Below are 25,000 nucleotides of genomic sequence, written 5' to 3' on the forward strand. Positions count from 1 at the left end.
AGTTTTGATTTTATTTAACTTCCCTACTAATCTGTGACCTCAAAAATGCACAAGTGCAATATACATATATAGCAGGAGATACAATCAGCGGATAAATATATAAAGATTCAGTAAAATAGTTACTCTAGATCGGACACAAAGTGCTACCGATCACTAAAACACGCCTGTCTTCTATTTATTTATTTTTTAATCTTTTTTCACCTACAACACGAGTGCGTCGTCGTCGTCGGCGACGCGCAGCCGGATCGGCTCGAGCACTAGTTTGGAGGTCGAAGGTGAAAAGGTAGGTGGCGGGGAAAACGGCGAGGAAAGTGTTTCAGCGAGGAGCTTAAATCCGTCCGTCCGTGACGGGTTTCCCACCGGCAACCGGCACATGCATCTATTACTAAGTTCGAGCGCTTTCGATCGTGGCGGAACGAAGACGCCCGGTTTTACCATTTAAAACGCAGGTGGAAAAAAAAAAAAAAAAACCATCTATTCCCAATGAACGTATAAAAGCTGGAAATATATTTTGCTATATTTGTATTAAGTGTTATAATAGTAAAATTCCATGATCTCTCCAGGAATTCCTTAACCAGCAGGAACAACTGTCTGTAGTAATAAACGCACTACGCGGGCCGGGAACTGCAGCAGAGCGCTAATTAACTCTAAAGACTCTTAAAGGTTTTATAGGAATATAATAAGTATAAAATAAAAAAAAAGCACACCAGCGTAAACAAAACAAAAAAAACCAACCGCAACTTTCAGAACAGGAAAAAAAAAAAATACATAAAAAGCTTTAGTGTTTGCTCGGCACTGACGCTCGTAGTGTAAAATCGTCGGTACTACGCGTTCACCTGTAAAGTCGTTGATGGCTAGCGGTGGAAATGTGGCCGAAGTGTTACAGATGTTGGCAAATTTTGCAGATTAAAAGAAGAAAAGAAAAATAGTTTGGCTAGAAATAGAATTTAAAATTTTTGTTTTTTTTATGAGAACTTGGGACGATTAAAAACAACTGGACATCCAAATCTGGGGGGGGGCAGGGGGGGGGGGGGTGTTTGGGAAGAAGTTAAAAAAAAATTAAGAAAAAAAAGTTTTGAGTCTGAGAAGAGAAAAAGAAATAAATGTCTAACGAGCCACTGGAGATGATTACGCGAACATAAACGTGGTCATTTCTTTTGTTTTTTTTGTTTGTTTTCTTGAAAAGAACGGTGTGTCTCCTAAATGTGGACAATGTGGACGTGGTGGACGTCTGTCGTCATGGCAGCGTGGTCCGTCCTTTAAAGTGGTGATGACGAGGCGGTGACTCATTCGGGGCGGGCGACGTGGTTCCGGCGCTGTCGTTTTTGTTTGTTTGTTTGTTTGTTTTACCAGTTGTCGAGGAAGTCGAATCCGGTCTTCAGGATGTTGCTGCTCGTGTTAAACTGAAAGGAGAAAGAGAGGCTGTTAAAAAAAAAACAGTCGAAAAACAAAATTATGAAAATTAATTTCACCGAAAAGCTGAAATCGAACTTTTTGACGCAGACTGAACTGTTCGCGAAAACAAATCACTCGCAGCTGTGATTTCAGCAGGAAGTAACAAACTCCTGTGAAATCCTACTTCTGATTGTGGGAAGAAAAAGAAAAAAAAAACAAATCGGCATATTTTATTAGCGATCTATACGATCATACTGCTCCTTTGGTAACCGTGGCGACAAGTACGCCTTTTGCCCGTGCATGCTGGGAAAAAGGTCGTGAACAGAAGCTGTGCTGAAGGTTTTACAGCATGAAAATAATTTCAAAGAAAAGGTGCTTTATTAACAAAATTAACTCCTCATTTACAATCAGCACGTTTTTTTCCAGATACATTTTATAATTCCACAATTTTACCACAAAAAAGCGTTTTAAAAAAAAATATATAAAAAAAAAAAAAATCCGCTGCAAAAATCAAATATTTTTGATCGCAAAAACAAAAATCACAATTTTTTTTTTAATGCGACCTTTAGAAAACCTGAGCTGGGTCAAAAACTTATGTTATTGTGGGCCTCTAAAACAAAACCAGAAAAACCTGATTTTAAAGCATTCTGGTCACAAGCGAGTATTTCAGGCTTTTCATTTCCTCTTTAGGCGGGATAATAAAAAATAAAAATAAAAAAATGTAATCACTTGCTGGACATACGTCAGCGTAAAACCGGTTTCTTTGTCAGAACTCACCTGAGAGAAGGTCGGGCTGCCGTCCGCCGGACCCTCCTGCTGCTGCTGCTGCTGCTGCTGCTTCGGTTTCTCGGCGGCGGTCTTGTTGGGCTTGGAGGTGTTGGGGGGCTTGGAGGGGTTGGACATCAGGCTGGAGGAGAACATCTCCTCGTGGGTGTTGCCGACCGACGGCAGGGTGCTCTGCGAGCGCTCCCAGCCCGCCACCGAGGAGGAGACGCGGGCGGGCGGCGCCGGGCTCGGCGAGATGGAGATGGACGCCGGGGTGGCGCTGACGGCCGTGGGGACGGGGGGAGGCGGCGCCGGGGGCTTGGGCGCCCTCTGCTTGGCGGATCTGCCCGAGGGGGGCGGAGGGTGGGGCTCGGCCGCCTCGGGCTCCTTGGAGATGACGGAGGTCTCCTGGAGGACAAAAATATAAAATGATCGTAATCGCTGTTTTCAAGTGGAACGCTTACGAGAAAAGACGAGGAGAGTCCGGGAAAAACAAAACCAGACTTCTTTGTTAAACTCGGATACATTCGCCATCTGTTTCCCCGACGCTCGCGGAGGCTCCGCAGATGCTCAAGTTATCTCGGCTTCGGGCTAGACTCTCTATTTCCGGACACGCAGCCTTGATAACACAAGTGTTGAGGTGGAAAAATTCACTTCTCCATCTGTTGTTTGTTAGAAACTAAACAGGCCAGAAATTGGATGGTTTTTTTTGTGTGGTTTTTTTTGGGGGTCTCAGCGTTCAAACGGCAAAATAAATCTTATCAGCTGAAGTTCTTTGGAAGCTGTTAAAACACCAAATGCGAATTTTGTACCTGTCGGAGGTAGGAAGGGAGGGGTTTCTCTCCTTTCTCCAGGGATTTGATCTGGCTGGGGGTCAGGGAGTGGAAGTCGGCTTGCTCGCCCTCCAGCCTGGACCTCTCGGCGCTGATCTTCCAGAAGGACGACTCCTCGTCCGGCCGCCGCGGCTCGCTGACGGACACCTTCGCAAATCACAAAAGAGCGACAGTTAACGGCAAATGTTACGAAGCAGGAGGCTCGTCGTGGAAGGATTTGTTCCAAAAAAAAAATAAAATCTGATTTCTGCTTTAAAAATGCGAGTAAAGTCTGGAAATATGCAACATTTGTGGATCCAGCATAATGATAATCAACCCTGTTAAAAAATGTACAGAAAACAAAAACATGACTACGTCGACGCACAACATCAGAAAAAATGAGGTCGCCGTGTCGCTTTGAATCTTTAGAAAACGGAGATTTTTATGTTGTGAATAAAACACAGATAACATGCCGACATTTTTTATTCACCAAACGAAGGCAGCATCCAAAAGACTACATGTAACAACAGCAACAACGTGGACTGTCCTTCCTCACTGAGATTTAAGGTTAACGTCCGTCCCGGAGCTTTGGACTCCAACTCTATTGACGTATTAGGTTGAAAATGTCCTTTTCCTAGACCACGAGGCATCATCTGACCTTGGTCCCCGGTGTACTCTTGCCCAGCTGGCCGGAATGAGGAACCTTCGCGGCCTTCGATTCGGCCTGAGAGGTCGAGATCGGCAGGTCGACGGGGCCCAGCGACAAGCTGAAGTCCATCTGACTCTGGATGACGGGAGAACACAGTTCGTAACCAGATTCACTTCGGTTCCACATATTTCAGGAATAACCTCGAATAAGCTATTTGCCGTTACCTTGGTTTCCCACGAGAAGGGGGCCGAGTGCTCGTCTTGCCAGGTAATATCCTAAAAAAAAAAAAAGGGGGACCAGGCTGTGGTTAACAGTTTCAGGTTGTACACATGTACACGAGGGCATTTTCGTTAAAGACAATTAAAAAAAATATAAAAAGGTTTATTTTTGATGTAAAAAAAAAATCACAATGTTAAGTGTCTCTTTACGGAAACAAAGTGACACATTTAGTCCAAAAATATATATCGTTTATACACGTATTATAACTAATATAACTATAACTTAAAAAAAAAAAAAAAAAAAAGAGGTTGCTAGGTTACGCCTCAAATAGCCGCCTGTGACGTATCCACCCTACGTATTTGAATGGCTACGTGGCTACTGTTAGCAACACGACTGCTAAAAAAAAAAGACACACAAAATAAATAAATATATTTATTTTTAATGTAAAATTCACATCATGTTTGCGTCTCTTTACGAAAACAAGTGACACATTTAGTCCCCAAAAATATACAAGTTATACATCGTGTTAAAAAAAAAAAAAAAAAACAAAAAAAAAAAAACGAGGTTGCTAGGTTACGCCTCAAATAGCCGCCTATGACGTATCCACCCGACATATTTTAATGGCTACGTGGCTATTGTTAGCAACCGCGACAACACGAGCGCTAGTGGAAAAGAAAACGCTCAAATGCGGATTAAAGTGTCGGTTCCGGTACCTCTTCGCCGAAGTGAACCATCTTCTGACCCGTCTGGATGAGCAGCTTCGGGTAACAGACCACTTCTTCACGCTCAACCCTGTGCATGGCGTATCGGGCTCGGATGTGGGAGTCCATCATGCAGTTGTCGATGGCGCTGTCCTGCTCCTGCGGCGTCATCTTGTCCCACGACGAGCCGTGCTTGGCCTTGATGTTCTCCCGCTCCTGCATGATCTTCCGGGCCATGGAGTTGATGGAGGAGAAGTACTCGAACTTCTTTTCCTCCATCCTGTGGGCGTCGAGCCCCGCTACGGTCGCGACGGCCATCTTTGAGCTGCTGCCGAGCCCGTTGTTATTGTGAGGAGGGGGAGGGGCGGGGCTGGGGGGCGGGGCCGGGAGGAGGAGCTGGTCACGTGGGGTCGGTGATGGGCGGGGCAACTCTAGTTTATTTCACACGCGCTAAACGGGCGCCATCTTGTGGTCTTCTTCTCGCCCTGTTTGAACTTCTTTGTTTTTTTTTAACCCTGCGGAAGTGGAGCTCACCACGGCGGCCTCACAGATTGGTACTGATCCAAAACAGTAAGATAATACTTAGCCAGTACTTTGGCCCCATTTGTGACTCCAACTCTGTCATTTTCTTCAAATTCTTCAACAGCCGGGAAGAGCTCGTGCTGCGCCACTCTCGTAATTAGCATAATTAGCACAGAGCTAACCATTGTTTTTTTTACCCAAAACTAAATTAACTAATTTAATTTAATGTGCATTAATAATAATAATAAAAAAATATGTTAAAACGTTGAAGGTAACCCAAATTCATGCTGAATGGTAAATGGTTTTCATTTGGGCATCAACACACACTTTAAATAAAAATACCAAACCTATTTTAATAAACATATTATTTGTTTCCATGAATTTATCAAGTTTACAATCAGGTACAAACACAAAGCATATAAAGTCATATCAGTACACAAAACCTGCTTTCTAATTGTAATATTTACACGTTTTATAGTCCTACTTGTAAATTCATCAGTATAATGGAGGAGGGGGGGGGGTACATTTTTGAAATGCACCTTTTAGGTGCTGCTTAAGGACGACAACAACAACAAAACTCCCACAAAACAATAATATGTAATGTACAAAACACAAAGAAAGAAACCAAAAATAAAACCACCAAAAAAAACTTTTTGTTCCTCACAATTTGGAAAACTAGTTTTGCTTATGTACAACATAGCATATTGTTCTTGTGCATTTCTTTTTAGATAATATACGACTAATAATCTACATATATGTCTGAAGATTTTGCATCATTTTTAGGGGACATTTTTTTTCCCCAATCGCACGATCTCCTCAGGCCGTGCTGTGAGTGGCGTCTTGGAGGCGGAGCGTCTCGCTTCTCGCCAGGCCGCCGCCGTTCAAACTCGGGTGGATGGTGATGGCGGCCGCCGGCACGGTTTTGGATTTCCGCCTGGACGAGCGACAACACGCCAGGTAGAAGATCTCGGCCACGTTGAGCGCCAGCGAGAGGCAGGACATCACCAGCATGAAGATGATGAAGATGGTTTTCTCGGTGGGCCGGGACATGAAGCACTCCACGGTGAAGGGGCACGGGGCTCTGGAGCACACCACCCTCGGGTCCATGACGAAGCCGTACAGGTAGTACTGGCCCACGATGAACGCCACCTCCAGGACGATCCGGAATAATATGGAGGCCATGTAGTTCCCCAGCAGGTTGCCTTTGATCGTGACGTGGCCCTTCTCGTCGGAGTACCTGGGACGCTTGGACACTTCGCTCCCGGAGTGGTTCTGCATGCGTTCTCGCAGCTTGTTCTCCTGGTGGATGACGTGAATGACGTGGCCGAGGTAGATCAGCGACGGCGTGGAGATGAAGATGATCTGGAGGACCCAGAAGCGAATGTGCGAGATGGGGAAGGCGTGATCGTAGCAGACGTTCTTGCAGCCGGGCTGTTTGGTGTTACAGATCATTTTGGACTGTTCGTCGCCCCAAACCTGTGATGAGAATATATCGTTATTATTCATATTAATACGCACAACAAACGCACACGGTGCTCAGTTACTTAAATAAATAGGTGTCATGTTTCATTTCTACAGAAAGCATGAATCGTAACGGACGTGCAATGAAGTATTGGTGACTTTAACAACCGAGCTACAAAATAACATTAAATTAATTGCTGTGGCTTTTTAGTATTATTAGATACTTATAGGTTAAAGGCAAATTTAGATGAAAAAAACAACAAAAAACAGGCCAATTTTCTTGCCCAATTTTATACCTGAAAATCAATGGACGAGCATTTCTTATTTTAGGATATAAAAGAGAAAGATTTTGAATGATTTGAAAGTAGTAATATAATTAAAAAAAAAAAAGACCTCGTCTTATTTGTGTAAAAATACTATCTGAATTTCGCAGCTTCTGTTGCTCGGGAGTTGCGGACCTCCGTTACGGCCACCAGATGGCGCTGTTCCATACGAAAAACACTCGAGCGAGGCCGCGAAAACCAAACGGTGAAAAAAAAGAAAGAAAAAAAAAAAAAAAAAAAGCGGGCACGCAGACCTTTTCGGCTCCGGCTCCGAGGATCATGATCCTGAAGATAAAGAGCACGCTGAGCCAGACCTTCCCGACCACGGTGGAGTGGGACTGGACCTTGTGCAGCAGAGAGGACAGAAAACCCCACTCTCCCATTGTTTCTGAAAACAAAATGATTACTGATCAATACGGTGGAAAAAAAACAAAAAAACCATACGGTTTCATTGAAGCACCGCGGAGTTAATTAGGATATTTTAGTCTTCTGCGAACACGAGACTTCAGTCAGTTGTAGAAGAAAGATTCCTACGTTTTAGGTTTTTTTTTATTCCGTTAACTATATCCACTATATCACATAACCCGAAACTTAGTGGAGGCAAAACCCCAGTTTTTATTTATGTTAGTTTTCCGCATAAAAAAACTGCAGTCGAGTTTGTCAGATCAGTAATGTTTTATGTTGTTTAAATTCACAATCATGGGACTACTTAAATCACAAAAGAATAGGTCCAAAGCATTTTTTTTTTTTTTTATAATTTAATAGGCGCTATAATCAGCTATAACTGATTCACATGAATGAAAGCATCATCAATAGCGGCATAAAAGTTTGTTTTATATTTGAGACACTTTCACATCATCCGTTCAGAGTGTAAAAGGAGGAGCTGTAAAATCTATTTTATCTATTTAATCTATTTCTATTTTATTGGATGTTTGACAGGAGAAGAATTTTTATAGTTCATATGCGTCTGTCTGAATATATTTAATATTAACCTAAGCACACCAATATTGTTTCGTCTAATCATAGAAAATATGGAACCACCAAACAATGACACTAACACTCCTACAACACTACGTAGCTGAGAATAACATTAATAATCTCCATCTCAATATATCTTTGCTGCTGAATTAATAAACTCATTTGTTTGTCGCGCGAAATAATACAATGAAACGTAAGATTGAATTCTTTACATTTTATAGTTCAGAAAAAAAAAAAGCCCAAATATTTAAAAGTGAAAAGTCCAGCTTACCTTTGAGCTGAAAAAAAAAAACCTTCTTCTCAGGAGACAAACAGCCGGTGACCAGCAGCGCAGCTGAATGACACCAAACCTAAACCTGCCCACGATACCATGAACTTCAGATTACCTGGAGTTGTGCAACGGCGTGAGCTGTCACGTCGTCCACGACGGCTGGAAATGATAAATCTCAAGCAGACAATTTTTTTTGGGGGGGCTGAGCGCGGAAAAAAAGATTATCAGGGTTAATGATTGGCATTTTTTGGACTGCGGCTGTTTTACTTCAGGGATCGACACCGCCGTTGGTTTTTATTATATTGTAAAAGTCTTGTCTGTTACTTGTTCACAAAGCTGGCGTATTTTAATTTTTTTAGTGAAATAATAACAGTCGAGGGACCGAAGGGCACAAACGTGTGAACGTGTGCTTTGGGAGAATTGAAATGTCGAGTTGTTTTTTTTTGGAGACTGTGTCAACAAAACGGGGTTTAAAGTCTGAACAAACAGAGCAAAGGAAATCTGATACTGTTAAACTTCACCGTGATACGTTTGTTTTAATTGAAATATGCCCAGTTGGTTTTGCACGTATTTCATCCACACGTGTGTTTGGCTTCTTGGCCTCGTTCGTGTTGCGTAAACGTCCTGCTGAATCACCGTCGGTGTCTTAATATCGGCCGATTTCATCGGCAACGCCCTGACGTTTAGTGCCAAAACGAACTATCTTAAATACTACTAATTAAGTAGTGAAATCGTGAGATAACTTAAAGCAGGTAATACACCTGTCTGTCCACTAGAGGGTACACTGAGAAAAAGCTCATTTTTCTATATCCAACTCCTGAACCGTGTGGTTTTTAATTTTTAATTCTAAAATGCAAAAATTTCCAGCTTGTGCCATCAAATGTGCCACCTTATCGACCAAATAATGAATTATTTAATGTAGAAACTACTCTGTAAACTTTAGCGATAACAGAATAATTATCAGTTTTAGCCCTACAGGCTTCAACGAAGTAGTGTGAATCACAATTTTAAAGTTTAATCGTGAGATAAAAAGCGTAAACTTTGTCATCTAAAAATGAACGGACCGATGAAAAAACAGTTTGTTCATCTTGAATCATTTATTAAAAACGGTACAGCATAGAAAAATGGCTCATCACAAACGGGCTTTTTTTCCCCCCACAATCATAATCATCATCATCATCATCATCATCATCATCAACATTTTTGTCAGTAAGAAAATTAACTTCACGTCCTAAATAATGTACATCGCCAATAACTTAAAGAACACATTCGATAACTGGACATAAACGGGATTTTTGCTCAGTCGTAGTGAATATCTACACGATAAATATCCGCGTTGCACACGTTCATTAGAAGATTTTCCACGTCGAACATACAAAATGAGCAATGTGCCTTTTGAACACATTATTACACAACGACAAAGGTTTTTTTGGGGGGTATTCTGTCATTACTGAAGTCTCTTGAGCTGATCCTGAACAAGGAAGCACGGCGGGGGGGAGGGATGTGTGGGTGGGGAATCTGGAGCATTTCAGTGTTTTTTGTTGTTGTCGTTGTTGTTGTTGTTTTTTTAATGACCGCTCATCAGTCGTTTCTCGTCCTTGGCGCCGTCCAGGTTTTCCCCGGCGCTGTAGCTGCTCTCCATCTCCATGTTCATCTTGTTCTGCATCCGCACCTCATCCGCGGCCGGCCACCGGGGGCCCGACAGGCCGACGGGGCGCCCCGGCGACGTGACGGTGCGGGCCCGCGACCCGGACCCGCGGCGGCACCGGACCCGCTTGCAGATCAGGTAGAACATCTCCGCGAAGTTGAGGAACAGCGAGACGCAGGCCACCGTCAGCATGAAGATGATGAAGATGGTCTTCTCCGTGGGGCGGGACATGTAGCACTCCACGGTGAAGGGGCACGGCTTCTGGGAGCAGGGGAACATGGGCACCATGACGAAGCCGTACAGGAGGTACTGCCCCGCGATGAAGGCGGCCTCGATGAGGATCTTCACCACCAGCTGCGCCAGGTAGCTGCCCAGCAGGTCCCCCCGGATCGTCACCTTCCCCTTCTCGTCCGTGTACTTGGGCTGCCGCTGCAGCCCGGTGCCGCCGGGGCTCGCCAGCTGCTGCCTCATCTTGTTCTCCTGGTGGATGACGTGCATGGCGTGGCCCAGGTAGACCAGCGTCGGCGTGGAGACGAAGATGATCTGGAGGACCCAGAAGCGGATGTGCGAGATGGGGAAGGTCCAGTCGTAGCACACGTTCTCGCAACCGGGCTGCTGGGTGTTGCAGACGAAATCCGACTGCTCGTCGCCCCAGACGCTCTCGGCGCCGGCGCCCAGGACCATGATGCGGAACAGGAAGAGGACGCTCATCCAGATCTTGCCGATGACCGTGGAGTGCGACTGGACTTTCTCCAGCAGGGTCGACAAGAATCCCCAATCGCCCATCTTGAGTTATTCGACGATGTCTCGGTGACCGATCTGTCGTGGAAAAAAAAAAGAAGGTAAGAGTCAAGATGACCAGGTAGGAAAAACGTCGACTTTTTTTTTCTCGCACCGCACCTTATTAATAACTAACACATTAACTGCTACTTATTATTTAATCACTACACTGGGGGGAAGAAAAAAGGCTCAATAAATATTTCTGTTCTTGAATCTGGCTACACAAGAAGGAAAAAAAAAAAAAAACACCCCAGCGTCCCGAACCTTGAGCTTTTTAAAAATTTTTTTTTTTTTTTTACAATATTTCACCTGAATAATCATTAATACAAATTTTATGGTGACATCGGGGCCGTCCAACAAGTAAAGGATGATAAAAGAAGGCAGGCACAGAAATAAAGCTGGAAAAAGCAGAGACATTTTTCTAAAATAAAGATTTTTGGGATTTAAAAAGATAACATCTGATTGTACACCCTCATCGGAAGTATAATTTGAATACACTAAACAATAAAAATCATGTGACTCGTGGTGAAAACGAACTAAGAAAACACATAAAAAGGAATTTGATGCCATTAATGTCCCCAAAAGTGTATTAATCCTACTTTAGAAAATCAATATAATCAACAACATCAAATCACAGTTTTTTTTCCGCCTCCTCAAAACAAAAAAGAAAGATATTTCACTTAATATTTCAACTTTTTAATCTTCCTTAGAAAATATCCAGACGCTCAGAATAATTTTTTGGGGTAATTTGTGAAATGATCAGTTACGAAGAGAAATCGCGGCATCTTACCTGCGGGAAGGACGGCTGCCTCTGCTCGGTACAGATCGGTAACTGTGGTTGAACCTTGGAGCTCCGTGCTGTGGGACTGATGAGTGAGGCTTTGACTTTGCGCAACACCCGTCTTGCTCCCAACGGGACGTTGTTACCCAATCGGGCAGAGCAAGAGTTGGGGAAAAAAAAAAAGAAGTAGAGGCCAAGAGGGGGCAGGTGTGTAATGATTGACAGGTCTCCAGAGGACAAGATTTCTCTGCAAAGGCGCGGTAATCAATAAAATGGAAAACACTGCTTTGCAATTGAATATTGCTACGTCTACTCGACTTGGGATGACGGATGATAAATCACCGCGTGGCAAAATAAAAAAAAAAAATAAAAAAAATAATTTGGCGGCACTTTTTTTTAACATTTCAAATCGATATTTTTGAGATCGGTGCGTCACGCCGGAACCGTGAGTGATCGTAGATACGCAGGGCGTGGAGGGAGAGCTCAGATAAACGTCAGCCGGGTGAGCCCTGAATAAAATGCTTCATCAGACTGGTTTCGTCACGTCCAATCATCCAAAAAAAACCAAAAAAACAAAACAACAACAGCGAAGTCGGCGACGAGTTTTATTGTAAAGGGCAAATCTCGTCATCCTGTCAATCTTCATACAGGTTGAACAGTTTGAGATGTAACCGGTTAATTTGTGAGCTTTTGGTTGGTTTTCTTTGTAATGTTTAAACATGTAAATGTAATGTATAAAGAAAGAAATTCCCTTTATTTAGAGCTGCACAATATTTTATAGCCACTTTTGATTTTACAGACTGATCCTCTTTTTTTAAAAAACTTTTTACAGTACAATTATACCAAAATTGAAAAATAGGGTATTTCATTTGTTAAGGGAAAAAAAAATGAAGGAAAAATACCAGTAAAGTAATGATGTGTAAAAATATATACAAGCATTTTTACACAAACCTACTTTTACACACGTTTATGAAAAGATATTTAAACAAACGCTTTTCCCATATTTCCTCGAACTTGTTTTCTTGAAGCTTCAGCGAAAAAGTGAAGTCGCTTTATATTTAATGAAACTCTGAGCACAAAATCAAATGAGCAAATTTCCCAAAATGGCAATTTACTTTTTTTTAACTTTTTTTTTATACATTGAACAACAACTTTGTTTTTACGAGTGCATTTTCTTTTGCCGACTTCAGCTTTAATAAAGGATAACAAAACATTAGTTCTTGCGGGCTCATATGTTTGCTGCGACCCAGCTAATAGCTGCACAGCTTAAAACTACATTAAAAGGTATTCTCTCTGGACTAACTAAAGTGTGCCTCCTGCACAGCGATAGATTCATGTCTCGGTTTAGAAGAAAGAAAAAAGACGTAAAAACGCAAAACGGTCCGAAAAAAAGGGGACAATTTCCCTGATTGTCACGTCTAAATATGAAGTTTATTGAATATTGGCATGTCAAATAAATCAACAAACTGTATCAAAAATCAAATCTGATTCGCAGCGTTTTTAAAATGCGGCTATCAACTGCGAGAAAAACCTCTTTTTAAAAAAACTCTTTTTTTTTTTTTATCATTATTGTGTCACAATCGTCACTTGAAGCTATTTCAAGCAACGTTTCGCGTGTGACTGAGTCCTGTTTACAGAAGCCGGCTGTTTATTTACCCCGCGCGCACACACACGCACACACACACACACACACGCACACACACACACACACACACACACACACACACGCCTACCTCCCCCCAAAAGCCAAAGCGCACAAACCCCCGACCCCTTTTTTTTTTTCCCACTCAGATGTGAAACTCTCCCGGGTTGTTGTTATTCTCGGCCGGCGCGTTTTCCGCCGCCTCGCCGCCTCCGCCCCCCCCCGCCGTCCCGTTCGCCCCCCCCCGACTTGCGCCCCTGCAGCTCCAGGTTGACGTAGTTCTGAATCACCTCGTCCCGGCTCTTGAAGGCCTTCATCTCCGTGGGCGGCGGCGGCGTCAACGGGGTGACGGTGTAGTCCTGCCTCCTCGCCGTGCACTCCTTCGTCGCCTTCACGCACAGGTACAGCAGCTCCGCCACGCTGAGGACGAGGGAGACGACCGCCGCCGCCAGCATGAACCAGATGATGACCGACTTCTCCGTGGGCCTGGACAGGAAGCAGTCCACCTTGTGGGGGCAGGGGAAGCTCGTGCAGACGTAGCGGGTCTCCAGGGTGAAACCGTAGAGGAGGTACTGGCCCGCGATGAACAGGACCTCCAGGGCGATCTTGGCCACCAGGTGGAGGACGTAGGTGCGGAGGAGGCGGCCGCGGATGCTGATCTTGCCTTTGCTTTTGGTGTACTTGGGAACCTTGCAGGCCTTCCGGAGGAACAGGTTGCCCTGGTCGTCGAGCTCCGCCTGCTTCCTCATCCACTCCTTCAGCTGTGGATCAGAAAGGAGACGAGAGTTGGGACGTCTTCCGGGAGTCAGAAAAAGCTCTCGGGATTTCAGATTCAGAGGATTTGCGGGTCAAAGAAGCAAAGGTGCAACTTTTAGGCGGCGGATTGGACTCCATCTGATTGGAAACCATGGCGATACTACGTCCCGCCCACCGACAGCTGTAACCTGACTGCACCGCAGGCCTGTCATTCAAACCCCCCCCCCCCCCCCCCAAAAAAAAAAAAACAACAGCTTTTTTTAAGCTTATCTTCTAATTAATGTCGGTATTATTTTCAGATGGACCTCCAGAAAACTGCTGGAGACATTTTATTGACTTTGTATTTGATGACAGAAATCGAACGGGAGTCTACGGAGGCTTTTTGGAGGCACTCGGTGGTATTGCAGCTTAAGACACTTCCGCATCGGCCTCATTTTTTTGAACCCAGACGCTACGAGCACGATTCTAAACAGTCGGTGGGAAAATCCAGCGTTTCATCCTCGGCTCACCTTCTTCTCCGTGTGGATCACGTGGAGGACGTGGCCGAGGTAAAGCAGCTTCGGAGTGGCGATCGCGATGATCTGGAAAACCCAAAAGCGCACGTGGGAGATGGGGAAGGCGAGGTCGTAGCACACGTTTTCGCAGCCGGGCTGCTGGGTGTTGCAGACGAAGTCCGACTGCTCGTCTCCCCAAACCTGGATGACGGGTGAGGGGGGGGGGAGATATCACACAATCTCTAGGTTAAAAATCCCGTGATTATGTGCTGCTGTTGCATTTCTAGCTTCTAAAAAAAAGCTTCTCACCACTTTTGGGAAATTTGGGACGTTCTCAGTCCAGATATCCGTCCAGATATTAAACCCGTTAAAGCTTCGACGAGGTCAGCAGCACTATAAAACTTCCCCGGTTGATTACTGACATTAAGACAAGAATTTTTTTTCTATTACACATTTTTGGGAAATTGTGTGTTTTGATATGCAAATGAGGCATTATCAAATGAAATATGTGCAAATTTGCCTACATTTCCAAAACAGGAATATAAACATCCTGGGCTTGTTTCATTTTGTTGACATACTTGAGTTAAATGTTTTTTTTTTTTTTACAAAGAGGATTTTGGATATCTCTTTTTTTTATAGTCAGAATATACTTTCAACATCCATAAAAATACATTTTTGCTTTGTTTTTGTAATATAGTATTTTATATAAATGAGGCTATGAATAATCCTTTGAGATATTATAGATAGGAACAAGACTGGACATGTATGAGGTATGTAAGTGGTCCAAAAAGTTCAGATTTATAAAGCTTCAGAGTACGATAAAAAAATAAAAATAAATAAAAACGTACTTGTTTAACAGTTACCATTTTATGGTAACAAATCCACATTGTGTCGTAAAAATAAACACCTAAATATGTATTTTAGATGTTTTTTTTCCCCACTAGTCTGAAGAGGACATGTTCGGGAAGCAAATTATCCCAGAATCTCGAAATTTGATGTAAAATTGTACGTAAACTGGCGATTGTGCCCGCAGCGTCCCGCTTTCGATACCGCTACACATATTTGCTTTCCTACTAAAGGACCCGAACAGAGCGAGTGCTCGGAAAACGTTGAATACGCTTGCGCGAGGCCGACCTTCTCGGCGCCGGTGTGCAGGATCATGATGCGGAAGACGAACAGCACGGTCAGCCAGACTTTTCCGATGACGGTGGAGTTGCTCTGCACTTTGTCCAGCAGGCGGCCCAGCAGATGCCAGTCGCCCATCTCGGGTGTGCTCGTTCTCTGGAAGCAAACCGCGACGACACACAGGTTGGACTGGTAAAGATGTAATGCAACGATCTCTGACGGTGTATATATATATACTGTATACACACACATATATATATATATATATATATATATATGTCTATATATATATATTTCTTCGTTTGGACAAACATCTTTCCGCTTTCCGGGATATATCAGCGTCCAAACTCAAACTGGATCCTGATTCAGACTATTTTAAACTCAAACTGGATCCTGATTCAGACTATTTTAAACTCAAACTGGATCCTGATTCAGACTATTTTAAACTCAAACTGGATCCTGATTCAGACTATTTTAAACTCAAACTGGATCCTGATTCAGACTATTTTAAACTCAAACTGGATCCTGATTCAGACTATTTTAAACTCAAACTGGATCCTGATTCAGACTATTTTAAACTCAAACTGGATCCTGATTCAGACTATTTTAAACTCAAACTGGATCCTGATTCAGACTATTTTAAACTCAAACTGGATCCTGATTCAGACTATTTTAAACTCAAGCTGGATCCTGATTCAGACTATTTTAAACTCAAGCTGGATCCTGAGTCAGACTATTTTAAACTCAAACTGGATCCTGATTCACACTATTTTAAACTCAAACTGGATCCTGATTCAGACTACTTAAAACTCAAACTGGATCCTGATTCAGACTACTTAAAACTCAAACTGGATCCTGATTCAAACCATTTCAAACTCAAACTGAAACAGTTTTTAAAGAGGGAGCAGTCACGTAGTCACGAACGTAGTCTGGTTCTCCTCTTTTATGGTGCGTTTTTTATTTCAATTTTCCATACAATGCGTTTTGGTCGCGTATACCTTATTGTTGAGTGAATGAGTTGGATTGTCTTCAGTGAATGTTCATTTTCTCTATTTTAAAGGTCCATCTAGGGACGGACATTGCAAATTAGCTCACGCTATAAAGCCTGCGGCGTGTCACATTGTTTATGCTACATACTTATCCCTGCGCAAATAAACATTAAACAAACAAATATACGTCCAAAATGTACATACAGAGACGGAGCCAGATTTTCTTTTATTAGCAGTTGGGTTAATATTTTCTGGAAATTAAAACCCCTCGATTGGACCTTTTTTGTGTCATTTGGCAGCTCTACAAAAGTTGTAGCTGTTTAAAAGTCAGGACAGACTGACTCTCACTTTTCACAAGGCCGAGCTTCTACCATCCCCTCGCTGGATAGGAGCCACGGCTGCTGATTTCACGTCTCCAAAACACACACTTATCTGCCGGGTGGGGGGGGGCCTTAACCTTGGTTAACGCCGAGCGTGAAGTCAAACAAATAGACGCCGAGCTCAAACACTTGAGTGCACGTACAGATGGACCCGCCCGAGGAGATAAGGCCGGTATCAACATTTAAAATCAGTTATCAAGTTCGATTTCACTGAGTTTCTTCTACGTGATGAATTGTTTGTTCAGGGTTTTCGCTTGCAGCAATTTCGAGTATTGATATTTCATCGGTGGCTCTTTGAAAGTTTAATTTTTGATTTATATGAGTGAGCTATTTCTTATACTTCCTCATCCTTATTCACTGGAACTCTCTGAGCTTCCAATAGTTGCGTTAATCAATGCACAGATGTTCATCTTCACACAATAGCGCAAATAAAACGTGACTTTTCCAACAACAACACAACGTGTAGCTTATTTATTTATTTTTTTTTAAAGGAGAACGAATTAAAAAGTTTTAAAATCAACTTACCGGCTGAACAAAACGGGTGAAAATAAAAGGTTAGAGAGCGGCGGATGAAGAGAGCGATGCCTCGAGAGGACGATGAAGAGGGAAAGTGAAGAAGAAGCTGTCCTTGTTTCATTGTTCATCTTGGCGACTTATCTGGAAGGACACCGTCCAAACCACAACAACAAACCCCCCCTCCCGGCTCCTCTGACACTCTCAATCTCAGCGTCTGCCGGTAAACACACCAAAAAAAACAAAAAACTATGCCGAACTTTCACGAGCCGTCGTGTTTTGCTCGTGTTTTCATTTCTGCGGCACACAAATGTTGAAAAAAAATCAGAAAAAAGGAAAATCAGGACGTAAAAAAACTCAGTTTCACAACTGATGGGCTTAAAAAATGGTGCGACTCGAAGGGAACCAACTGCACGCCCAAAAAACATAAACAATTTTATTAAAATGAGCTCGGCACCAAATTAAAAACATTTAACCAAAAGAATCTCATCTGCAGGTCCAGTAAGTGGCTGTTGTGGAGATTTTTTTTTAATCATTTTTTCCTGCATTGGATCATTTAAATAGCTTGTTTTGTTTTCCATGGAGTCAAATCCACGGAAATACTCAAGTAAAGTTCTTGACTAAAATGTATTTAGTTACTTTTCACCACTTCCTGTGTGAGAAACTAATTTTTTTTTTAATTTAAAAAAAAAATAATGCTACAAATTTTCACGTCAAGTTTTTTTTTTTAATTTTTTTTTTACGTACTGCCCCTGAAAACATCCCAGATGATCTTTGAAGATGCTGACGTCACGTTCAAACCCCACCGGCTTGGCAACCGGTGTGTTTTTACGGCGAACTCGAATCAGTCTTTGACCCGGCTCGTCGTGGACGCTGGATGAACTCGCGTTGCCCGGTTCAGAATTGTAAATGATTTACACCCCTTATTATATTTCAAAAAAAAAGAGAGGGAAAACCAAACGGCCAGTGGCCTTTGGTAAAGATCAAGAGTCGACAGATCAGATCAAAGGCTGGAAACCAACAAACAGCAGTCGGAAAACAAAGACTCGGCTTTTGACTTCCACCTATTGGAATAAACAGAACGATGATGTGGGAATGGAAGGAAGAGTTTATTGGTCTCATTTTGTCCTGTGATGACACATTGAACATTTTCATATACTGTCGTGTATATTAAAGCAATCACATTATATTCATCTGTCTGATAAGATGTATATTCCTTTTAAAGCTAAATCTACATAAATGTAGCTCAAATATCATTTCTCAACAACAACAAAATACTCTTCAATACTTTTTTTTTTTTTTTAAAGGAATCTTTTCCTGAGCAACATTCACCTCAAGCTTTCACTCCATATTCACCAACACACATTTATTTACCTGTAAACACTCTCATATTTAGAAAAGCATGATAACCGCACCGGCACATTTTAGCAGCTAAAAGAACTAAATAGATAATCAAGATATGTTCGGATTTATACTCGCTTTTTTTTTTTTTTTTTATAGATTGCATGTTAAAAATGCGTCTATTTTTTTAACCTTAAATTGACAGTTCATTGGATGTTTTTCATCATGCAGCTCTCTTTACACTGCTATATTTATAAAAAATAGAGTAAAAACAGACCAATAACATATTCTTATGTGTTATTGGTCTGTTTTTGCGTCACATAATACCAGACACAAAGACGCCTCAGTGGTTTAAAGCGCCAAAATATAATTCTTCAGAATCATGAGTTTATTTATTGATTCCTTTTACTATACTTATCTGTTATGATTTTATTGTATCTTTATGGCCACCATTGCGGCTTTATTGGCTTCTGAAATATCCCACTTTCTAATCTGAACTGCAGACACATAAAAAAAAAAAATACATTCAACTGTAGTGCAGACCGAGCAGCCGTTAGTGTTCACCGCTTTGAAATAAATTGTAATCAGCTGGAACGAAGTTTTTCAGGCTTCAAAACCAAATTAAAACGGCCGACAAGTTTACAGTCGTGACTCTAAATCTCGTCCAGCCACCGTTGCGTCACGTATCATCAGGTTTATTTTTATATAGTAAATTTAGCACAATCGCAGATTTGTCAAGACGTTAATCCGATAATACAGAAGCAATATTATTCGTATTCATTCGTTGTTGTTGTTGTTGTTTTTTTAGCAGGTTTCCTTTTAAAAATAACGACAGAGCATGATAATCGCAGAAGAAACGGGGAAACTCAACTCCTGTAACAGGACGCTCCGGTGGGTGGGCGGAGCCATCAGCTCAAACTGACGAACGCGCGCGATCCGAGAACCCAAATCCACTCCGGGATGCACCTCATCAGCCCGTACTGTGGAGAGGACAAAAAAATACAAATAAGATTTAAAAAAAAAATCGCATCGTCACAGACTTTCGGAGGCGATACCGCTCACACACACACACCGACAAGCACGACCGCTCGGGGTACCGACCTGCAGCGTGTGCGGCCAGTATCCGGTGGTCCTGTTGGAGACGCCCAGCGTGGACACGGCGTGACGGGCGTAAACCTCCGGCTTCGGCACGAACCAGCCTTCTGTCGACGACGGCGACGACGACGACGACGGCCGTGGCTCGCTCGCCGCTATCTGAAATCGACAAACACAAACACGCGCAATTAGGAGAAGTAATTTCACGTTTCGCGTAGAATCAATAACGCTTTCATTCACTGTGGATCGCCGATCTCCCTGCAAGTGGATTAGAGTACAATCTGTTTCACAAATCGTTCTTAAACTGTAGCAGCGGCTTAAGAGGACAAAAAAAAAACAACCCTGTTAAAAATAACAGTATATATATAAAACACAAATAAGGTATGAGGACAATAAAAAGTCTTTTGTCATACCGTGCTTCAAGAAGTCAACGTTCTAAAATATGTGAACTTAATATGGCCTAATCCGGATTAATCTGTGACCATCTAAACAAAGAAATTCACAAAGAACGATGGTTAAGAACGATGACCGGACTTTTTCCCGTCAGCTCTTTCTGACACCGAGGTCAAATATGCAGCTCTTATTTTGAAATTCCATCAATTACCTGGAAAGGCATCAGACTCTGAACGAAGATCCCTTTGCCGCCGTAGTCGAGGTGAAGAGCTCTCGAGAAATGATCCAGGTATCCCTGAAAGGTCGGAGGGGGAGAAGTTATTCATATCGGGATGAAACCATGCGAGTCTACTAAGTGGACAGAAACGCTCAGAAACCTGAATTTTATTCTGAAAAGTTCCTCTCTCTCTCTGTTTACTTGTATTTGTAAATCTGTGCGAAACGGATCAGAGCCTTTAAACGGGGCTCTCCATCCGACAACAGAAAAGCTCCACAGAGGCTATAGGCGTGCGTTTTTTTTTTTTTTTTTTTTTTTGCCGTGCGTTGGCCCGAGCTTGCGGATTTCGCGGCGGGCGTCCGTGGCCTCACCGTGCAGCCGGCGAGCATCGCTCTCCCGGACAGCGGCCTGCAGCAGGCGCCCGACGATATGTTGACCACGGCGCCCCTGCCGCGCTCCACCATCCCCGGCAGCAGCAGCCGCGTCATCAGCGTGGCGACCCCGACGTTCTTGTTCACCGTGTCCAACGCGCTCCCCTCGGGCATCTCGATGAAGCTCGGAGGGGTCGCCGGCGACCCGTCCACGCAGTTCACCAGGAAGCCGACGTCTTTGCCCCTCGTGGCGTCCTTGACGGGCTTGCCGGCCGCCTGGTCCGGGGCGAAGTCGGCCACGACGACGACGACGGCCTCCACGCCGTGGCTCTGGGAGATGGCCGCGGCGGCGTCTCGAACGGCGGCGTGGTCCTGAGTGACGAAGATGATGCTGACGCCGCGGCGGGCCAGCTCCTCGGCGTACGCTACGGCCACCGGCTGCGACGCGCCTTCGCAGGAGAGAGAGGACATTTATCAGTCAGATCGACGGCAGAAGAGAACAAAAATACCGACGTGGTTAAATAAAGTTTCATTTAACGATACAAAAAAAATAACGAGTTGATTCGTCGATTGGCGTGAAATTAAATCAACATTCTCTGAATTCAACTTCTCAAATTTTGCTGTTTTTTTGGGGGGTATTTTTTTTTGGGGGGGGGATCTGAAACAATTAAATCAATTAATGAAAATCAGACGATGCCAATCAGTTTCCGGTTCCTGCCTCGAAATGTGAAGCATTTGCTGCTTTTTCCCGTGTTTTAACATCAGTGTGAATCGCCTATCTTTTTAACTGTTGGTTAAACAACACAAAAGCAATTTGAAAACATCAGTTTAGAAATAGCTTTTCCCGTTTACTCACATTTTTTGTTTTTTCTTTATAGATTCACTCAAGTTTCATTTCACCATACCCAAGTGAAACCGCAAAACAAAACTGGATTAATCCATCTTTGTTTTTCAGTTTCACTTGTTTCTTGTCTGCACTTTTAATTACAACACCGTTTCCTTTCTCCTCTTGTTAAACTCTCCTTTATATGCTTCCCCCCCCCATCCATCCATCCATCTCCCAGGCATGACGTCATGCACCACTCTCACCGTAGACGACTGCCCAGTCTCCGTATCTTTGGGTCAGCTTCTTGATGGGGAACATTCGCGGCAGGAAGTGCACCCTGACCACCGTGCAGCACTTACTGAGCAGGAGCACCGCCCTCCTGACCGTGTACAGAGCTCCCACCACGGCCAGGACCTCGAAGTAGGAACCGCATGACCGAGAAATTTCTCTGTACAACAAGTCGAAGCGGTCAACGGCCGCCATCGTTGGTGCTGGTCGGCTCAGTAAACGCTCACTCGGTAGATTTAACGTTGTTTGTTTTGTTCCTAAATGTTAACTGAGGAAGTCAAAGGCTGGTTAATAACAATATGTCGCCGCTACTACGTAATCACATGTCTGCCTAATGCTTTTAAAAAAAAAAAGACGTTTCGGTGGCAGAGATGTCTCCCGTTTGGACGGAGCGAAAACATTGCGTCACGTGACTTGCGTGCTGCGTTCAAAAGCCAATGAGGGAAAAAAAAAAAGTGGTTCGCCTCAAGAGTAAAAGGTTTAAAATATCTTCACGGTGGTCATATTTAGTGGCGGAATTAAGAAACATCAACTTTATTTTCGACTGTTAGTCGTGTCCTTGCCGGATTTAACCTTTATTTATTTATTTTTTTTATCGTCACAGCGTAGATCTTAACTGTGAAGTTCACATTTCCGACGCTATAAAAGGCAGCTTGTATCTGTAACGACCCACAATGCACCGCGGTAAACGCTTAAAGTGGACGTTTCCATAGTGATGCAGCTGTTGTTTAGCAAGTGCTTCCCCCCCCCCAGAAAAAAAATGCTACCTTGGATGAAACGCTCGTACAGAAACAAGGTGACCGGTTTAATGGCGTACTTATGAACGATGCATTTAATGTTTTGGTCCTTCGGTTTGTGTTTCGTGTTTTGTGTTTTCGTTTAGTTAAATTTGGGGGCAAATTTAGCTTCAGCTAAGCCGCCTGTCAGTGATGCATTTTAGCAGCGTCGAGCTAACTAGAACAAAATAGCACCATGTAAGTGGTTTTGGCTGCAGAGTAAAAAACGTTTGAGTGTAATAATAATAATAATAATAATAATAAAGTTTATTTGTGTAGCACCTTTCATTCAAGAAATGCAGCTCAAAGTGCTTTACAGCAAGAGAATTACATGCAGTGTTTGACATAAAAACATACATTTAAAAAGACAGAAATGAGATGCATGAGGACAGATGTTTTTCTATCTATTTGTAAGGAAAGAACAAACTCAAAACAATTGTTTACAAGTTGCTGCATTTGCTGTATAAATGAAGCTCATTGCGTAAGTTCAAGGAAGATCGGTTTCCTTGCTTTTCATCTTCATTCCTTTCCCGCTGCTCTACTTTCTTCATCACCGTCGTTGTTCATCTCGTCGTCACTGAACTTTGCTCAACGGCCTTAAATCTGTCATTCTGCCTTTTGGACCTCCTAAACATACGACCCCTCCTCCTCCTCCTCTTCCTCCTCCTCCTCATCTCACTTGCCCAGCAATCCGTTCATTTTAAATGACGAGCAAATTAAAAAATCCACAACCTCCTCAGTGAACTGAAGTTATTATCTGTCAGACCTTTGGTTACTTGCGATAATATTATTATTATTTTTTTTCTCCCCCCTTTCGCACGTCGTCAGTAAGTGGAGATGTCTCACCTGTCGGCCGAAGACGAGGCGGAGCTGCAGTCGCTGCTCGACCAGCTCCTGAGAAGCGTCAACGACAAGATCTCGGGCGCGCCGTCGACCGAGTGCGCCGAAGAGATCCTCCTTCGCCTGGAGGAGACGGACAAGAACTTCCACAAGTGAGATCGAGTCTTAAGAATTTATGATTTTCTTTTTTTTTTTTTTTTTCTTCAAATTCATATTATGGTAGACGTGATTTGCTATTTCGTCTCCTTTCCAGTTACGAGTTTGTAAAATACCTGCGTCAGTATGTGGAGAGCTCTCTGGGCGCCGTGGTGGAGGCGGAGACCAAGAACCTGTCCAGAGGAGATGAGCAGAACGCCGTCGCCTCCGGACACGACACCCTGATCCACGCCGTGACCCGCAGGACCAGAGACTCGGCCGAGTGAGGATATTTTCTGCACGTTAAAGTTCACCGATAATCACGTGCAAGTCCTGTCAAATCTTCCGGGGTCTCTCTGAAAGATGTCATTTTCAAACGAAGTGTCTGTTTTCGTATGTAGACCTTCCTTGAAATATGAATTGGTTCAGAATTCCAAGCAGGATTTCTCAACGGCTTCTAAGAAACTTTTTCTGTCGAGCTGCTAAATGTTCTTAAATAATAATCCAGTTAATACCATCAAGTGTCGTTGACCGAACTTCAGGTGTTTGGGAGAAAATCTCATTTACATGTTCAGTATTTTTCTCTCGTTTTTGACCACATCGGGTAAACAAGCAATGCCTTTTAACGATAGATGTAATGCCGTAGATCTGATTTATTTTAATTTTTTATTCAGGAACAATCAAACCAAAACGTTGGTCGTGCAGCTGATAAAACCAGACCGGACGCTTTGTTTTGTTTTGTTTTGTTTGAGCCGGTTTTCACTTCCTCACTTGTCCCTCCAGGTACCGGCAGATGACGGAGACCTTGAAAAACACCATGACGATGGTCGTGGAGTCTCTGATCAACAAGTTCGAGGAGGACCAGCTGAGGAAGGAGGAGCTGCACCGAGAGAAGCAGCGCGGCCCGTCCGACGGCCAGTTCGCCGACAACTGCTCCGACAGCGACTCCTCCTTCAACCAGGTGCACGAGATGCAACCCGACGCCAATAAACAGACATGTTTACTTATTTATCGCCTTTAAAAAAAACGACAACAACACAACAATCCAATCAGTGTAGGTCGAAGCCAGCGGTTGTTTTAATGCACTGATATGTCCTCCTGTCAACCAATTACAGCTATTTTTCTTTTTTCAATCTGGTTTATGATGGATGGTGACTGTTTTTTTGTGTTTGTTTTTTTGTCTCATGTCCCTCCACCCCCCATTTTTTTTTTTTTTTTTCCCCTCTTCCAGAGTTACGCTTTCATCAGACAAGAGCAGCTGCAGATTCTGGCTGAAAACCTCGACGCCAGCAAACCCAAACAGGTAGAAAGGAAACAGCTTAAAATGTTCATACTGTGCTGCTTTTTGAATATTTGTCTGAAGTGGAGAAATTCAAGTAGAGGCCGAACAATGCCACATAAAAACATGTTGTTTTTTAAAAAAAAATCTTAAATCTTTCCCTGGGCCTTATAATCAGAACGCAGTTTTAATTTCATCTATCTTGACATTATGTTCATGTTTTTTTTATTTTTTT

General features: G+C 43.1%; 6 protein-coding genes across 8 annotated transcripts in view; 1 reads left to right on the plus strand and 5 right to left on the minus strand.

The window, feature by feature from the left end:
• Positions 1 to 1,211: 1,211 nt before the first annotated feature.
• On the minus strand, positions 1,212 to 4,894 carry cunh1orf198 (chromosome unknown C1orf198 homolog). The gene is made up of 6 exons (XM_069172364.1): positions 4,554 to 4,894; positions 3,846 to 3,896; positions 3,631 to 3,756; positions 2,973 to 3,140; positions 2,173 to 2,568; positions 1,212 to 1,403 (listed from the first exon to the last, which is right to left on the minus strand). The coding sequence occupies exons 1-6, from the start codon at positions 4,857 to 4,859 to the stop codon at positions 1,347 to 1,349; spliced, it is 1,104 nt and encodes a 367-aa protein (XP_069028465.1). The 5' UTR covers positions 4,860 to 4,894; the 3' UTR covers positions 1,212 to 1,346.
• A 496-nt stretch (positions 4,895 to 5,390) lies between these two features.
• On the minus strand, positions 5,391 to 8,409 carry LOC138212121 (gap junction Cx32.2 protein-like). Of its 2 annotated transcripts, XM_069172374.1 has the most exons (3): positions 8,097 to 8,409; positions 7,102 to 7,235; positions 5,391 to 6,539 (listed from the first exon to the last, which is right to left on the minus strand). In XM_069172374.1, the coding sequence occupies exons 2-3, from the start codon at positions 7,228 to 7,230 to the stop codon at positions 5,880 to 5,882; spliced, it is 789 nt and encodes a 262-aa protein (XP_069028475.1). In that variant the 5' UTR covers positions 7,231 to 7,235; positions 8,097 to 8,409; the 3' UTR covers positions 5,391 to 5,879. The 2 variants fall into 2 exon arrangements, with proteins under 2 accessions (XP_069028475.1, XP_069028476.1); XM_069172375.1 differs by lacking the exon at positions 8,097 to 8,409 and having other exon boundaries at positions 7,102 to 7,929.
• A 771-nt stretch (positions 8,410 to 9,180) lies between these two features.
• Positions 9,181 to 11,435, minus strand: gja13.1 (gap junction protein alpha 13.1). The gene is made up of 2 exons (XM_069172373.1): positions 11,315 to 11,435; positions 9,181 to 10,563 (listed from the first exon to the last, which is right to left on the minus strand). Exon 2 carries the CDS (start codon positions 10,528 to 10,530, stop codon positions 9,664 to 9,666), a length of 867 nt encoding a protein of 288 aa, XP_069028474.1. The 5' UTR covers positions 10,531 to 10,563; positions 11,315 to 11,435; the 3' UTR covers positions 9,181 to 9,663.
• Positions 11,436 to 13,092: 1,657 nt separating this feature from the next.
• On the minus strand, positions 13,093 to 15,503 carry LOC138212075 (gap junction Cx32.7 protein-like). The gene is given in 4 exon segments (XM_069172316.1): positions 13,093 to 13,165; positions 13,167 to 13,708; positions 14,213 to 14,398; positions 15,332 to 15,503. Coding segments are annotated over 4 exon segments (930 nt in total). The 5' UTR covers positions 15,461 to 15,503.
• A 3,852-nt stretch (positions 15,504 to 19,355) lies between these two features.
• Positions 19,356 to 22,143, minus strand: hsdl1 (hydroxysteroid dehydrogenase like 1). Its single transcript, XM_069172372.1, has 5 exons — positions 21,711 to 22,143; positions 20,622 to 21,070; positions 20,245 to 20,328; positions 19,647 to 19,799; positions 19,356 to 19,525 (listed from the first exon to the last, which is right to left on the minus strand). Exons 1-5 carry the CDS (start codon positions 21,928 to 21,930, stop codon positions 19,454 to 19,456), a joined length of 978 nt encoding a protein of 325 aa, XP_069028473.1. The 5' UTR covers positions 21,931 to 22,143; the 3' UTR covers positions 19,356 to 19,453.
• The window catches only part of tbc1d32 (TBC1 domain family, member 32), a 58,194-nt gene continuing 54,976 nt past the window's right edge, over positions 21,783 to 25,000 (plus strand). For both annotated transcript variants that reach the window (XM_069172370.1, XM_069172371.1), the window contains exons 1-5: positions 21,783 to 21,867; positions 23,340 to 23,503; positions 23,605 to 23,769; positions 24,270 to 24,447; positions 24,718 to 24,789. In XM_069172370.1, the coding sequence (XP_069028471.1) occupies positions 23,349 to 23,503; positions 23,605 to 23,769; positions 24,270 to 24,447; positions 24,718 to 24,789 (570 nt within the window). In that variant the 5' untranslated portion in view covers positions 21,783 to 21,867; positions 23,340 to 23,348. The remainder of the gene's footprint in view (positions 21,868 to 23,339; positions 23,504 to 23,604; positions 23,770 to 24,269; positions 24,448 to 24,717; positions 24,790 to 25,000) is intronic.

Source organism: Embiotoca jacksoni, unplaced genomic scaffold, assembly GCF_022577435.1.
Source record: "Embiotoca jacksoni isolate LCO1_2020_lvr unplaced genomic scaffold, fEmbJac1.0.p SCAF_52, whole genome shotgun sequence".
NCBI lineage: Eukaryota > Metazoa > Chordata > Actinopteri > Embiotocidae > Embiotoca > Embiotoca jacksoni.